The 16,550-nt window shown below is 42.3% G+C and overlaps 2 protein-coding genes across 3 annotated transcripts in view; one reads left to right on the top strand and one right to left on the bottom strand.

The window, feature by feature from the left end:
* Nucleotides 1-204: 204 nt before the first annotated feature.
* Nucleotides 205-7,069, bottom strand: LOC129369081 (uncharacterized). Its single transcript, XM_055044399.1, has 5 exons — nt 6,740-7,069; nt 3,375-5,785; nt 2,558-2,707; nt 2,094-2,174; nt 205-760 (listed from the first exon to the last, which is right to left on the bottom strand). Exons 2-5 carry the CDS (start codon nt 5,764-5,766, stop codon nt 642-644), a joined length of 2,742 nt encoding a protein of 913 aa, XP_054900374.1. The 5' UTR covers nt 5,767-5,785; nt 6,740-7,069; the 3' UTR covers nt 205-641.
* A 63-nt stretch (nt 7,070-7,132) lies between these two features.
* The window catches only part of vsnl1a (visinin-like 1a), a 29,395-nt gene continuing 19,977 nt past the window's right edge, over nt 7,133-16,550 (top strand). The window contains exons 1-2 of one of the 2 annotated variants that reach the window (XM_055044400.1): nt 7,133-7,396; nt 15,303-15,475. In XM_055044400.1, coding sequence (XP_054900375.1) covers nt 15,314-15,475 — 162 coding nt within the window. In that variant the 5' untranslated portion in view covers nt 7,133-7,396; nt 15,303-15,313. Of the gene's footprint in view, nt 7,397-15,267; nt 15,476-16,550 lie in introns of both variants that reach the window. The other variant, XM_055044401.1, reaches the window with a different exon arrangement.

Below are 16,550 nucleotides of genomic sequence, written 5' to 3'. Positions count from 1 at the left end.
TTTTTAACCAATGGCAATATAAAAAAAAAGAGAATGATTTTTGGAGGCAAATTAAAGTCCAATTCCACCATTTTGCCTGGCTTAATGACCACAGATCTTGTTATCTTTTTATTCAAACACTATACACTTTCAAAAGAAAGAATTTGATTAAGGTTTGTGTTATGTTAGACACATCGAAGTGCGTTTAATGGTGAAAATAACAGAACACACAAAGAACATCATCACTCTAATGAAAACTGCCAGAATATACCCACACATAACAGGAACAATATATACCTACAGCAAATATGCCTACAGTAACGGAAACTGTCTTAATACAATAAAATATGTTAAAAGTACAAAGAAAGTATTACAACAGGGAAGATTTAAATAGTTAAATATTGCATATAAATAAATAAATAAACAGATTTTACTTCAAGTTGCACCAAGCTGCTGCTGCTTCATTCAGCTGATAACACACGCCCAACCACCACGGCTGCTAAATGTGACAAATGCCACATTGTGACAGAAGGAAACCAGGACCAACAACAGAACCATGTTAAATAACCAGAGGCAGCAACATCACACCTTTTGAACGTTGAAACCAAAACAGAACCCTGACAACATCATTTGGTGAAACGACAGCCTCCGGGTCTCCGTATCTATTTGTATGGATGCGTGTAGTGGAGCTGTTTGGTCTTGGCCCATTTTGAAAGTCCAACCCTGATTGGCCGCGTGCACGTTCTCAAAGGCTCCAGCCTCCTGGGTAGCTCTGGTGGTCCTGCACACAAAGGGAGTGCTGGGGTTGAACTTTGTGTACATAGTGTTCCTGCTGTTTTTAAAGCAGCTGGAACACAACTAACAGGGGATCAAAATTGAAACACTTGTTCCAGTTTCATCTGGTATGGTTTGTTTTTACGCTACGCTGTGTAAAACGAACCAAACTCTTTGGAAAAACCTGTTCCCCCACTTTGCCTGTGGTGCACCAAGAACTGATGAAGGAAACAACACGAAAACCTCAGAAGAAGACACAGAGAGCAACTTCCTTCTTCATGAAATGTAAACAAAAATGGAGTGGCGTCAGATTTTAGTGCTTGTAGGATTTCACCTTTGTGTTTGGCGAAAGACCACAAACCATTTCTCACAGTAGTACCAGACTCCTATGTTTGTTTTGGTTATATTTACCCAGAATGCCCTGTCCTGTAGTCCGTTTCCTGCTTTTGTAGCAGTGTCCGGTTTGTTTGGTGTTCACATGTGCATTAAAACCGCACCACAATTGACTTCAACTGAACCGACCTACGTTTTTAAGAGCACCAGAGTTATGGTGCATTCGCACCAAAATTGTTACGTGCTTCAAAAACGTGTCCAAAGCTTCGAGTTGGATGCGTTTGCACTTTGAATGCAGACACTTGACATTTTGCTCCACACCTAGCATTTCACGCGTTTGGTTTTTGTTCAAAGTCTATGTAGAGGCGGGTAGAAGGCGTGTCAGATGCATCAGCCCTAGCCATTTTCTCCCGCTGGACGCTGTGGGCGCTTCAAATGCCTACACATAGACTTTGAACGTAAACCAGACCCGTCTGACACTTTTGGTGTGAACGTACCATTAGCTATTTTGGTTAGCATCAGTTCAATAGCGCATTTCCACCCAACCAGAGTGTGTAGGCAAATGGACTGAAGTTGGATTAAAGCGGACTAAAGAGGGTTGCTGTGAATGTTTGTTGGAACATTTTCTTATCTAGTGTGAAATCTGCATTCAATTTGAAAAGATTTTCAAACTTCACTTTGAGGATTTGAAATATTTAAAGGCAGCTTTACTTTGAGCAGATGCCGTCAGACTGGTAATGAAGAAGAGGATTTGTTTCAACTACATTTCCTACTTGTCTGCTGTTAATGGGGGGATTTTCTTATATAAAACCTTAATCTATGTTGTTTCAACAGGGTTTTGATGCACCTATTTGTAATGAAGATGTGATATTTTTCTATACCTGCCAATTTCATTTTGACAACTTTTCTCTCTGATGTGAAAATCTCCCACACCTCCCTGTGAGAAGTCATCCTGGTTTTGGCAGATATATAAATGGCATGAGTCACAGCTTAAAAATGAAACTCACTGTGCCTCAGCTGCTCCAAGTCAGGCAGACGCGTGAAGGATGGAGACCAAACTTTAACTTTCTGCTCTGCCTTCTGGGACTCTGAAAACAACATGATCACAAGTCAGGGCTGGTCAAAGTTTACATTTGAACATGTTTAGGTTTGTTTGTTTTTTTCAAACTTTTCATAAATTTACAGAGTTTTCACTGATTTTGAGCCTGTTAGTATAGAGTTAAAGACCTCTATGTCAGGGGTTAAACATAGAATCTTATAATTAGGCGATTGGATGGATGGATGGATGGATGGATGGATGGATGGATGGATGGATGGATGGTGGATGGATGGATGGATGGATGGATGGTGGATGGATGGATGGATGGATGGATGGATGGAAAATATATTACAAGCAATATCTGGAAATTTTCAGTTTTTATAAATTTTGTACACGAGTCAGAAAACTCACGTGTACATGTCTAAATCTAACCTTTGCTCTTCTCTGTGATGTCCATCGACGGTTCCTGCTCCAGGTTTCTGTTGAGAGGTACTTCCTGTTCGCCATTGCTCCTGATAACCGGACTGGAAACGGCTGGATTGAGTCCACACATCACCAGACCGTGGCCTTCAATAGCTTTATCTAAAAATGGACACAAGACAGCTGACCTCTCTGGAGTCCAATAAATAATCACAGTATGACTGAATCTAAATGTTATTCTATGGCTCAGATTGTTGACATATTATTTACTCTTCCTACATAAATCCAGATCCACTGCATTCTCCTTCCTCTCCTGTTTCTGGTATGTGATATATTACACACACCAGCCTCTGGTTTGTTTTACCACTGGAACCACGAACAGCAAATATTATCGTTTTTCTTGTAGAGTTTAAATATTGCCACATTATATATGATGGGGCAATAGCTAAAGAGTGTTCTTCATATAGATATTAAAATATATATCATCTAACCTGGTGAAAGTCTTCACATCACATTAAGCTGTTATGTCATGTCATGTTTACATAACATGTCATAAATATGCATATGTCAGTCTTATGTATTTGCTGGTCCTATGCACACTCCTTCAAATAAAGCATTACCCAGGCTTTGTTCCAGGACTGTCCAAGATTTCTCTCTACCCAACTTTCCATAATCTACGACCAGCTTCCCTGTTGCCTGTGTTGGCCTTATCGCAGTAAAATATATTGATAAGATCCAAGGGAATGCAAGGGATGGTACAATGTACAAAGATATTCAATAAAATAATAATAACAAAACTACAAAATCACTTATTTTTCAACACAGCTACCTGTTGATGTGTGCACGTAGCATTCCAGTCCAGGGGCACTCAGCACTTTGGCACAGTGGTCCTCTGAGGACTCGGGTAAATCAGGCGAGGGTGGCCTTGTGAATTCGCTTCTACTGATATCAAAGAACAAGTTGAGCTCCTGTAAGACCCTGCCGAACTGTTCCTTCATCTCAACGTCCAAACTAGTGCTTAGATCACAAGAGGGTCCATCAGAGTCAGCAGGAGCAGCAGAAGACGCTGGCTGTGGGTTCAGTTCATCATATGAGCAGTTAGAGGAATCATTGGTTGATTCGCAGTTCAGCTCTTTCTCCATGTATGGGGTGAAGTTTGGGACTTCATTAGAACTGGAATCACTGGAGACCAATTCGTTCTCTGTGTTCTTCTTCTTATCTTCAAGTGTCTTCTCTTTGATTTCACTTCCTGACACTGGTATGAGGTGTTGCTGTTCTTCCTGGGGTGTGTTCAGGAGCTCTGTGGCACCATCATCGTCATCTGGAAAGAGTTTGATCTTTTCAAACGTGTCAAACCCGCCGAGTGCATCCTTGTTGGGAGCGAAGGTCGATGGGAAATATCTGACGCCATGGAGAGCGTTTTGAGATGGGCACGGAACGACTGCGTCAGTCGTAGGAGGAACTGTGCAGAGCGTGGACACATCAGGCATGTGTTGATCGTGAGCGAAGCAACTAAGACTTTGTTCTGGATCTTCTCCGTTATAAAAACTCAACCTGTTCTCTGCCCATTCACTAACATCCTGAATGGAAGACTCTTCCCTAATCTCGTCTTCAAACTCACTTTTCTTCTGCATGTGCTCCCCAGTTTTCTGTTCATCTATGTTTATTTCCTTCTGGTTTTGTTCTTTGCCTTCAGTCGTCACATAGTTTAAGCAAATATTGGCCGCAAAAGCTTCACCGAGCTCATTTTCTTGTTCGTCGTCAATACTATTGAGATTGCTGCCGTGTTTTTGTGTTTCTTCTTTTTTCTGGTAACTGTTGCTGTCTCGTTGTTCATTTTGCCGCTTCGATTCTAAATTCCTAAATTCATTGGTTTCTGTTGGAGAATGACTTTGTCTGATCCCAGCAACCTCTTCCACTTCATCAGTTTTGCCATGTGAGTATTCCAGCTCAGGCATCTCCATGTGGTTAGGACTGAAAGCAACTTTCAGCTGACTTCCCGTCGTATCGCAGTTCTCTCCAGTTCCATCATCTTCAGCAAATGCATGACTGGACTTGCCCTCATTGTCGGTCTGGTCTTGCATCAAGTTGCTTGTGCCAATCATATTTTCATCTCTCTGAAGCTGCTCTGTCTGGTCTGGAATTGAATCCAGTGACGGTCTGACTTCAGAACAAAATGGAGAAGTTGCTTCAGTGTTGCAGACTTCAACTAACGGAGATAATTCTCCACCTGCAGCGCCGTCTGAGTTGCAGAGCAGTTTTTCAACCTCGTCAATTTCACTCCAGATTACAGGGTCAATTACACAGAATGCGTCGGCCTCATTATCTTCTTTGGCATCCTCCTGACTGATTCTAACAGCTGCTGGAATCTCTGCCTCTACCACATAGTTGTGCTCCTTGAAACTCACATTTTCAGCTGATATTGTTGTGCCTGACACAAACTCACAGCGAGAAATCAATCCCTCACAAGATTTGACAAAGGTTTTGCTCCCTTGACCTTTTGATCCTACGTCTGAGACATTTTCAGGAATCCAATGGTCAGATTTCTGACAATGATCCACTTCAACATTTGAGCAGAGTGGGAGAGCATCTTGGGAGGAGGATGTGGGACTCCTCAGAGGTGCCTCCTCTCTCTTCAAATCACCCTCTACAGCATCCGCCAGTTGGCTGAAAGCATGACAGAAATCTGTGTCAGCCGCCTGATGTGAACAGAAGGTGACTGCCTGGATGAGACTGGGCTGAGTTTGAGCCCAAGTCCCAAGATTCCCATCATTCCCGTCATTCTGTAGACAGACGCCTGGATTTTCACCCTCGAGCGACTTCTCTAGCTGTTTACAGTCGGGAAGACTGGGTGTGCTGTTGCTGGCGGGACTTAGGTCGTCTGTTTCGGTAACAAAAGACTTCTCCTCTCTCTCGACACTTACACACACCTCATTTGACTCTGAAGTCACATGAGTAGCAGGAGTAAGGTCTGATGGAAGGCCTGTGGGGTTTTCATCATGATGCTGCCCACTCTCTGCTGTTATCAGGCTGCCGGTCTCCTGGAGGTTATTCGTCGATAGGCTGCTAATCGCGTCCCGAGACGTCCGAAGCTGTGAAGAGTCGAACCCGCTGTTCCGGTGGAGGTCTTCTGTCGCAGCGCAGTCTGTTCTTGCTCGTTTTGGAGAGGGCGGGGAAGTGGGCTCTTTTTGCAGACTGATTTCTAGGGGGACTGTTTCCATTTTCTTCCAGTAAGAATACCTAAAAAAATCCAAACAGATAAGCAACATTAACATGGACCTCAAGTTAGTCTACAGTCAGCATCATTTAAATACATAAATGATATAACCTTCCGTCTCCTTTTTCCTCCCTCCCAGTTTTTTGGTAGTTTTCCTTCAACAGAGTCCTTACAGTGACACAAATCAGTCGTATTAATATGTTTTTTATTTTTAACTTTTCCTTACACAAGGCAAAAAAGAAAAAAACCTGTTACTGAAAAGAATACTATTTTCTTCCAATGAAAATGTACATCATGATATGTATCAGACCAAAATAATAAAATGCTGTTAAACAACTGAGGTGAACTGTTTACTTCAACCTTAATGTTATATGATAAATGTATTGACCAAAGGTGGTTGTAGAAAGCGTTGACAGCAACAATTGCACCACCTGTGATTTTTAATAGAATTATAGTATCTTGACTTCAAAGGTTATTTCTGATTTTAAAATAATTTCACTCATCTTTGCTCACATAGTCATGGTAAAAAAAAAAAGAAAAGTAAATAGAGAGAGTAAGAGAGGCAACATCCTGGTCAGATTTTTGGGGTATCAGGAAGATTTGGGCTGAACTTTATTGTCATACAGTTTTCAATTAGACATTTCTTTCAATATAGACACATTAATATACCTTTGTTTAAATCCTAGAATAGACAGAATACTGTTTTTCACACTACGATACCTTTTTGTTTTGATTTAGTTTTCCCCTTTGGATCAATAAAGTATATAAAAAAGCACTGCATAAGTCTAATCTATTCATAATACTTCAGAGCAAAAGAGCTTTTAAAAAAAATTAGCTATCAATTTTAGCAAACGTCACAAGGAAACTCTGGCTTCGTGCTAAACTAAATTATATTTTTAATAAATGGCTAGTTTACATTTGAAGTAGTGCTAATTTTGTGCCCTTTATTGGGCAGTGAGACAGTTCAAATTACTCACCCACTAAATGAGCAGTTTAATCTTGTCGCTAACCCCCAGTTAGCATCATGGCTAACGCGCTTTGCTGTCAGTGGCGGGAAAGTGTTGCGGCTGCTAAAGAAACAACCGCTGCATAATAAGTAGGCGCTGCTCGTCCGCCATTACTTTGACCCCGTTTCTAGCACAAGCGGCGCGTGACGGCTAAGAAAATATGCTTATGTGGGGTAGAGAAAGGGCGAGTTCACAGTTAGTTCTTGTTCGGTGCTGTTGACAGCCTGTTTCCCGCTGTGTGCGGAGCCCATCAGGCTGATAACAAACACACACACACACACGTACGCACACACACGTACACTAATACACGCGCGCGCGCTCTGAGCGTCTGTCTCCTCCTCTCTGTGCATCAGAAGCACTTCGTGTTCAGCAGCATCTTTCTGCGGATCTGCGCCCCGTACTTTCTGACTCTCCTCCTCCAAACAGTGGGACGAATAGCAAAATTGGGGGGAAAAGAAGAAGAAGAAACAGACATTAAAGCCGTGAGCTTCTTGTTTCGCGGTAGGAGCATTTCATACGTCTGAGGCGCTTGTTTTGTTCCCCCCCCCCCTCCCCTCAACCCCCTCGTCCTCGGAGGGATTTTTGAGACCGCCGGACTTCTCATCGTTGACTTCACGCTCTCATAAGGTAAGAAATCGAGCGCTTTGCGTTTCTCGCATTTTCCTCCTCAAATTATTCCGAGTGCTTCAAGTATGACACGATGCAACGCGGTGCGTCATCCTTTCTAAATTTCCTGAGTGATTGATTTATGGAGCACATAATTGGCAAATAAGCACGCATCCACGTTTTATCAGTAAAAACCGCCATATTATACTTATTATACTTAAATCTGGAGGACACTTTTCGTGCAGACGTCAAAATAAGCATGACATGTCTTGTTTGCGTTACTCTTGCAGCCCAAGCGCGCGCACAAACACACGCGCACGGGAGTATTTTTGAATCAGCATCCAAAGTGAACAGGAACAGGTAATAAGCACAGAGGTGCTTAAAAATGTGTGGATTCTCTTGGTTTATAATTGGCACTTGCGTGGGGTGGCTTGGCGTCACATGGCACTGGATGGGGTGTGATGTGTGCTTGTGGAGCTGGTTTGTCACTGATGTTGCAATTGTGTGTGTGTGTGTGTATGTGTGTGTGTGAAAGAGAAACACAGAGAGATAGAGAGGCATGGGTGGAGGGAAGGGGGTGTCTCCTCAACCCACCCTCAGTAGGAAGCTACACCAAGACAAAAAGGCCTTCAGAATATTACAGACTATCAAATTTGCTTGGAGTAAAACCTCAGACTGGTTCGTTGACATCTGATGTCGGCTCTCTCTCTGTCTCTCTCTCTCTCTATACCAGCACTCTGCCCTCCTCTCAAGGTCAGCCCCTGTTGGCAAATGATGGGAAATGGGGTGGTGTTATGTAATGGCCCACTGCCCCAGCTCTGGGGCCACTCTGCTGGCTGTAAAGCCTCTCCTCTTTTACGCTGCAGATATGTCGTCGTCAGTCTTGCACCTGTCGCCTTATTCGTCCCATCTGCTTTCCCTCCAGAAAGGGTTCAAAAGGACCTGAACCCTCCAGTGACTCAGGTTTAGAGTCAGTTAGGGGTGTGAACGGTAACCGCAAGGTGCTGAAAAGTGAACCAGTGCGCCTCGTCACCCCAGCTTTCCCCCCCTCCCCTCGGCATCCCTGTCCCTCCCGGGCCTGGCCTCATACTCAGGTCTCGTCCTGAAGCGGGCTCACTGGCATTTGCTGATGATGCACCAGGTAGTTCTGTTTGTTTCCTTCGTCTCTTTCCTGTGGCACTTGTGAGTAAGTGGCGCAGAACATCACAAACGCATAGATCGAGACAACAGACACTCTGGCCGGGGTGTGTTCTCTGTTATTCAACAGGAGCGTCATGCCTCTGCATTTCTCTCGGAACACACCCATCCCCACCTTCACTGCCTCCCGCCTCTACCTCCCAGTTACTTTTGCATCACTTTTTCTTCCACCGCACGTACCCAGTAGTGAGAGTGCATCAGAAAATGCTTGGCGGAATGTGAAGAGGGAGTTTAGTCATCGTCGCATTTGCATGCAGCGCGTAGGGAGTTCAGTCATATAACATTTACAGGCTGTTTTCATCCCAGTGCTGGTTGATTGCATCACAAGGGTGGCGGTGAACAGTAACAAGCCAGATGGGTGACTGACAGGGGTCGTAGGAAGCTTGGAAGAATAGCAATCAGCCGAGGTGCCAAATGGGAATGACAAGCAGCCCTATATGAAAGATAAACGTCATCCATTTGATGGATGTGGACGAAGATGAGGTTTTAAAGATCCCGTGAACCTTTTTCACATTTTGTCACATTATAGCCACTAAGCTCAATGAAGACAAAATAACACATCATGATCATCACTGGTTCTCAATTGGATTTAGATCTGGACTTGGACTGGGCCGTTCTAACACATGAATATACTTTAATCTAAATCATTGCATTCTTGCTCTTGCTTTACGTCATGCTTTGTGGTATTTTCCTCGCATGTCTTTTGCAACCTCTATCAAGTCTTCTTTCAGGATTGTTCTAAATTTGGCTCCATCCAGCTTCCCTTTAACTCTGCGTTAAAGGGAAGCTTTAACGCAGAGTTAAAAAAGGTGAAACACTTGGTTTGAATCCCCTTGCAAAGAAGTGAAAAAATACATACATAAGACTAATTCAAATCAAACTTCCTGAGACAAATCCCTGTCTAAAGAGTGAAAAATAAGTACTTCAGCAGCACGGAAAATCTGATGCCGGGTCTATCGGCTGCACACTGATGCAGCACAGATGCGAAACCGTCTCTGATGCTTGTTTGTTGAGCGAGTGACAAGAGTATTGCTCACATTACGATGCAGCGTGAGCGCTTTGTGAGGACATTGCGAACGTGATGCCACATGGCACCACACCAGAAATCACAAGTCTGAATATCCGACTAAAAACGCAAGAGTTCTGCAAGAGGTCCACCTTATCTCATGGCCGTTCTTGTGATCCCTTAAAAGTAGATGTAAATTTTCCTACTGACGGGTGATTTGGGGACAGGCCTCCATGTACAAGTACAAAGAGAGACACACACAGTGTCATGATGGCAATGAACTATGTCATTTGTTCACATCTCTCTTCGGACGTGTGCACACATCCCGCTGCTGCTGCTTTCTTCATCCTGGACCTATTTTGAAACAAAGTGGTGTCTTGCACCTTCCTGTCAGAGGGCATTGCATTTGCACATTCCCTGAAGCACTGACATTTGCTTCCGAGATCACAGACTGACTAAACAAAGGCAAAGAGTAGAGTTCAATCCACACTCGTATTTGTGCAGTTCCAATGGTCTGGAGATATGGATGTAGACAAATATATTGTCACCAAATCTAAATGTGAGTTCATCCATTGTATTCTGATTACTTTCAAAGATGAGGTCTAGGAGGAAAACCCGCATTTCCCTCCGTCTAGTGACATCCACCAACTCAATAAGACATCCCAACGCGTTCTCAAATCAAATACATAGAAACCCTGTTTCTGGGTTTCCATCGGGGTCTCTTCTTAGCGGGACATACCCTTAATCTCCAAAGGTAGATTCCCAGAAGGCGTCCTTGTTGAATGCCTGAACTACCTTAACGGATTTCTCTCAACAGCCTTCATTGTTTTTGGGAAATGACAAACTTCGACATAACTTTCTCAATATTGCAAAAATGTTTTTTTGCTTGTTTGAGGTGGTTTTTGGCTTTTCTTAATGTGCTTCAGGGACATGGAATCACAGTTGCCATTTACGTTCTGTTGTAGTGAGCATTTAAATCATGTGACTCACCAGCTATTTCCATTGTTGGTGTGCATTAGATTTGCATTTCTTTCCATACATCTTCTACAGCATGTAACATCGTCAGTACTGGTTGGCATGACAACAGTTACAATTGATAGCAGCACATTCTTGAAAACTTCTCTCTATTTTTCTGAGACGTGTGCTCCATAGTAGGCTACAACTTCTATTTCCTGTAATTACAGCCATGTGTAGCTTCAACAGTTGATGAAAGTACGCTTTGCATAGCCTGCTTGATTCGCTTCAAACCAGTAAATGAAAACATGGCTAATTTGCAATATTTTAAAAGTTCACTCAAAACATCCATGGCAATTGGACGGTAACAGCTAATACAGAGACTCCACCCTATCTGTAAGGTGGAGAGATAGCCAACTTACAATGGAAGCTCATTTGTTGTACCAGGATGTCATTCTTTATGCCATGATCCTTATCTTGTGACCACAGATGAGGGTCAGAAAGTAGACGGACCGGTAAATTCCAAGTTAACAGACAAAACACTTTGTGCAATCCCCTTTTGCGAATATCATAGCATCCTCTAGGAAGAGTCTCAATAGATTAGTGGTCACCAATGTTGTGGTTGGACTCGCACTGGGGTAGTTGTGATGTCTTAAGAACCTGTTTGCTATTTGAAGAATCATGTTGTGCCATGCTTTCTTCACAAGAACCTTCAGAAGAGAATCGGGGACACATCATGACAGGTCCTCCACCATATTTAACAATGGGCATGAATAACTTTTCCACATATTCTACATGAAATTCACATTAAACCTGGCTGTAGTGTTGTTGCAGAATAAAACACTTGCTAGTGTCATCTCATGGTTCCCATTAAAACCCCAATAGAGTTTGAGAAATGTTTACGTTTGTGAAGGTAGAATAGATAGAGGTTATTCCGGCCTGTGGATGGCATGTTATTGGTATTATAGAGACTTGGATACACTCTTTTCCTCCTTCAATAGAGGCCAGTGGCAAAAGGAAATGGGTTGCTGTGGGTGGGAGGTAAAACATTATGGATTTCTAGATGAATATTCCAAGACATGGGGCAGTGTGTGGAGTAGCAGTAGAGGTTATTGTTCTCCTTGGTTCCATTAAAACCCAAGTATTTTCTCATCCCATGAGGTTTCCATACCTTTTGTTTTAACCTGGTAAACCTTGGTAGAAAGGTGTGCCTTTTATGCCATCATGCAGACATTTGAGATACTATTAAAAATCTGTAAAAGTGGTCACTGAAAGAATGAATTTGCCTCTTCAACAATCCCAGAGCTCCAATTCAGGTGATTTTCACAGAGAAACCGCAGCTAATGGATCGCAGGGTCAGTTATGAATGAGAAAATTGTACAACTTCCTCTGCTTTTTGATTAGCAACTGAATGCACTTAGGATGCTCAGGGGGATTGCATTAACACAAAGTTTCTTTGGCGGCACTAAAAAGCTGCACTTTTTAGAGGTGCAGGGTTTTTTATCTGTCTTTGAATCCGGGCACGTTTGTGTGTTTTTCTTGCGTAATCTGTGCTTTAACTGCCAGATGCATTGCATTCCCACGTAAAGGTCTTCTTCAAAAAGGTCACATCTTGCCGAAGGACACAGCAGCATGCAGAGGGGGCTCAGATACCTCCATACGGACCTGGGGCCTCATGCATAAAGCCTGCGTGTGCACAAAAAATATGCAGCTCTGCACATGATATTTTCCATATTTTAAGGCAGCAATGTCTGAAAATGAACTTTGTGTCAAAATTTGCGTAAATCTACGTACACTTTTTTACTGGCATGAAAATGTGCGCCAGCCACGCAAACTTTCTCTGTGAACAATATCAAACTACAAATTCTCCTAAATACGCTGAAATCTGACTACATTCGGTAAGTGTAGCACAGCGCTTCGGCTCTGATATTGCCAGTGGAAGGATTCAAAGGGAGCGGTTGCTCAGAGATCATATTGATCTGCTGGGAAATGTTGATGATGGTTTATTAGTGTTTAGATCGCTCAGACTGATCATCCTGGAGCTCTGAGGGTAACTTAAAGATGGAGTCGTACGGTACCAGCGCCGGTCCAGCTGCAGTTATCCTTCTGCTGAGCCGTCCCCTTTGTGAATGCACCTTATGGGCAGAAACCATTTCTGATCTGTAAATGTACAACTTCTGCACATGATTCTACTATTTGGAATTGGAATAAACGTCCACAGTCCCACTCAAATGACTCTGACACGCTGTCTGTCTTTAAATCCCTGCTGGACGCGCTACTGTTCTAACAGGCATTTGCATGATCTCTTTATTTATTTATTATTTTGATTTTTTTTCTTTAAAATGTATTACTTTTGTTTTTGTGAGGTGACTTTGTGCCCTGAAAATACAGATTTTTTTATTATTATAAATACTTATACTGCTGCAAACAAGGACATTGCTATGGTTACTGCTTCACATGGTGGCAGGCTACCAGCAGCTGAGCTCAAATGTATAACAAAACAACATTTGTTACACCAGTATTATACCATTAGATCAATTACCAAATTGATTTGTCACCAAAATCACTCTGTCCCTCTAAAATTTTTCAGAAAATGTAAAAAATGTATCGAAGCATACCTTTTGCTGAATACCGTGATATATGTTGAGCAGAATATCGGGTATCATATTGTGAGGTTAAAGTGTCACTACGGCCCTAATATACATATAATTTTCAAATCGAAACACAGTACCGAACTGGTACTCTTGTCTATTATGAGCGGATTGTTCTCCCTTTAAACTCCAGATTTATATTAATTTTATGGCGGCACAAAACACAAACTTGTAAAGGCTCTTGAAATAACTTGTCACCAAAAAGCTACTGATTTTATCTCTCCAGCGGAGTTAAATTTCACGCCTCCATTTGCTGTGCTTGTGAAAAGGGAGGCTGTTTGGAATGGTGCCTGGATGACAACATCCAGGCACCAGAAGAAACTAGCAGGCAGGATGTAAAAGTCGGCCGAAGAGCATTTCCAAAGCGATGTCGTAGGAGAAGCGGAGTCAACGCTTGATCAATAAAGGATCCTGGACACCTTGAAAGCGCCTGAGCGAAATGATTAATATCTCTCAGTAACAGGTCTGCTGTTTGGCAGCCAACTTCTGAGTGGGCTGTTGTAGCATCTCTGCAAGGTAGAGTCTTATTTAGGAAAAAAACGAAATTGTCCACAATATATGAAACGACTTGCTATTCTTTACAGCACAATATAATGCCGCTATTGACTTAATCTACTCTTTCTCAGATGTGAAGGTGGTTTGCAACAATAAGTGTTAAAACAAGCCTGATAATTACTTTTCTTTTTTGAAACTGCCCTTCAAAAAATGATTAAAATTTTTTGAAGGGCAGTTTTGTTTACGGACACTTAATAATCTGTTTCATTTATGGTTTTGGTCATTTCCAATTTACGTGTATTTTTTCTGGTTATTTAAAATATCTCCTAGTCTGAAGTATTTTTCTCAAAGTTAAAGTTTGATTTTTGAAAGAGCAAACTTCCATTATTATGACATCATCGTTGTACTACTAGAAAAAGAAGGTCTCAAAATAACAATATTATCGTTTATCATAATCGTTTCTGGGACAATTTATCGTCCAACAAATGACAAGCCGATTCTGGCGGTTCATTGCTGCAGCACATCTTTACCACCATGCGGACAGATAACTGGCACCATCCATTAAGTGTTGGTCTTATCACACAGAAGGAGGTCTGGAGGAGCGTCTCAGCAGAGATGGAGAGCGGGGATGTTCCAAAACTCTCACCGTATTTTGCAAATTTATGATAATTAGGGGTTGGGTAATGATCTAATGAAGGCCATAAAGTGGCAGGATGAGCACCGGGCGGATTGGAGCTGAGGCAGCTGCGTGCAGCCGGCAGCAGAAGGAGGAATGAAGGAAGATAAACTGAGACACACTAGAGTTTTTCTGCAGCTTCACAATGGGGACGCGCTATTTCAAAAGGTTGCTATTAAATCCGTTTGAACGGGTTCCATCCGCAGAGGGAGATATGTTGGACAAATAACTAGCTTTAAACTAAACTGGGAAATGAGAACATGCCGTATTCTAAAAGTGTTCACACCCCTGACGTTTTGTTTTTGTCTTTGCAACCATAAAGTATTAATTGTGAAGTTGAAGGAAAATGCTTTTGGACCTTTTTTTTGCACCAATATGTCACTATCATTATATTACTAGAAAATAGTCTCAAAACTGCCTATGTATGGCAAGACTTGAAAGGAGGCTTTTTGTTCAGTCTGAATATTAAATGAAAATCATATTTTAAGTTATACTAAATTGTGTTGCTGTTGCACATAGAATCTGAACGAAACCATTTGCCAAAATGTGCTCAGGTGGTGTGAATGCTTTGGCACATAACAGAAACTCTGCTTCGAACCAGTTCAAATAAGGTACGACTATGAACAAATGAGGACCAGCAGCTGCTCACAGGCAGAAGCAGAAACTGAATGCTGTGATGCAGGAACGCCCAATTCACACCTTGTGACATTCAGCCATTCTGCCTCATAACGCACTTCATTTGTTTAAAGCGTATTTTTAGCGCTCTCAAGAAATCTCTGCCTCCAGCTTTCATGAATCGCTCTCCCCAAAACCTCGTATAGTAGCACAGACTGTTAGCTCTTGGTTTTACTCAACATTTGAATAATGCCTAACCTAAACCCTTTCTCTGTGTGTGTGTCTGTGTTTTTCTTAGGGCCTTCCCTTCTTCATTTTGTTTTTGCTTTCCAGGAAAAAACAAAATGGGGAAACAGAACAGCAAGCTGACCCCTGAGGTGATGGAGGACCTGGTGAAGAACACGGAGTTCAACGAGCACGAGCTGAAGCAGTGGTACAAGGGATTCCTGAAGGACTGCCCCACCGGCCGGCTAAACCTGGACGAGTTCCAGCAGCTCTACGTCAAGGTGCGGCCCCGCTCCGTCCATCACAACTCGCTTTGTCCATGTCCGTTATGCACTCGCAGCAGGAGTGCCAAATTTGCGTTGCGTTTTAAACCCAGAGGCAGGAAAGCAAAAAAAATGTTTTGAAGAAGGGAAAAGATTTGACAGGAATCTTGGTCTAGACAAGCAGTTCCTCAAGGAATGTCAAACTGGTTTGAGTGTCAGAGATAAGAGAGTTGTGGCGATGATAAGACGCAGTAGATGAATTGCGTGTTGAATCGAAAGGCTTGTAGTTGCAGGATTTCGTTTATAGCAGCAGAAGACTGCAAGCAGCTGAAGTAGGACGGCTGAGATGGCTTTTATGAAGATGAGGAGCGAAAAGGACGAAAGAGACTGAGTGATGGAGCTGGAAACTCTGACCACAACTTGTCTAAACTCAGACTCAAACATGCTGCGCCATCATCCTCCTACCACTTCCTGTTGTCTTCTTCGTCTTTTCTGCCAGTAGTAACATCCGGTTGTTGTTACATGACTCGCGCAGTACGAAAAAGGTGTTGCTGCTACTGTTTTTGGGAAATCTACAAATTTTAATATGATTGAAAAACCATGTCATGCAAGCGCAAAACATTTTTACTGAAAAATTATTTTTTATTGCTTTGTTTCCAGTTCTGAAATTGTGCAATTTTATGGTTGATAGAAACGCAGCTTAGTTTAGACCATATAATTATGCTAATTTTAATTACAAAAATAATTTTGCTTAATAGGTACATGCTAGTTTATAAAAAACACATTTTCCGAGTAAAAGTTTTTGAGCTAGGATGAGAGGGTTTTTCAGTCATATCAATTTTAGTGTATTTTGCAAAACCGGAACAGAAATGCTTTATTCACATCTTACGAGTCACGTGATCAACAACCAGATGATGCTGGTGGAAACGATGAAGAAGACGATGACAGGAAGCGGTTGGAGGATGACGGCGCGGCATGTTTTTGACATATTGCGCGAACAAACTTATTTATGTGTGATTGAAACACAGCGATGGCCAACTTGGGTTTGTTCGAAATTAGCTGAATATTGACAACGGAATATGTAACGGGAGCA

This window comes from Poeciliopsis prolifica, unplaced genomic scaffold, assembly GCF_027474105.1.
Source record: "Poeciliopsis prolifica strain line A6 unplaced genomic scaffold, Auburn_PproV2 SCAFFOLD020, whole genome shotgun sequence".
NCBI lineage: Eukaryota > Metazoa > Chordata > Actinopteri > Cyprinodontiformes > Poeciliidae > Poeciliopsis > Poeciliopsis prolifica.
Note: the sequence above shows the minus strand (reverse complement) of the source record. Positions and strands in the feature narration are given on the sequence as shown.

What these genes read in the sequence shown, in the direction of transcription:
- LOC129369081 (XM_055044399.1), bottom strand. Translation starts at nt 5,766, where the DNA reads ATGGAAACAGTCCCCCTAGAAATCAGTCTGCAAAAAGAGCCCACTTCC. An exon ending in CTACGTGCACACATCAACAG is followed by an intron (nt 2,708 to 3,374) that starts GTAGCTGTGTTG and finishes GTCCATTTTTAG; the next exon opens with ATAAAGCTATTGAAGGCCAC. An exon ending in CATCACAGAGAAGAGCAAAG is followed by an intron (nt 2,175 to 2,557) that starts GTTAGATTTAGA and finishes TGTTGTTTTCAG; the next exon opens with AGTCCCAGAAGGCAGAGCAG.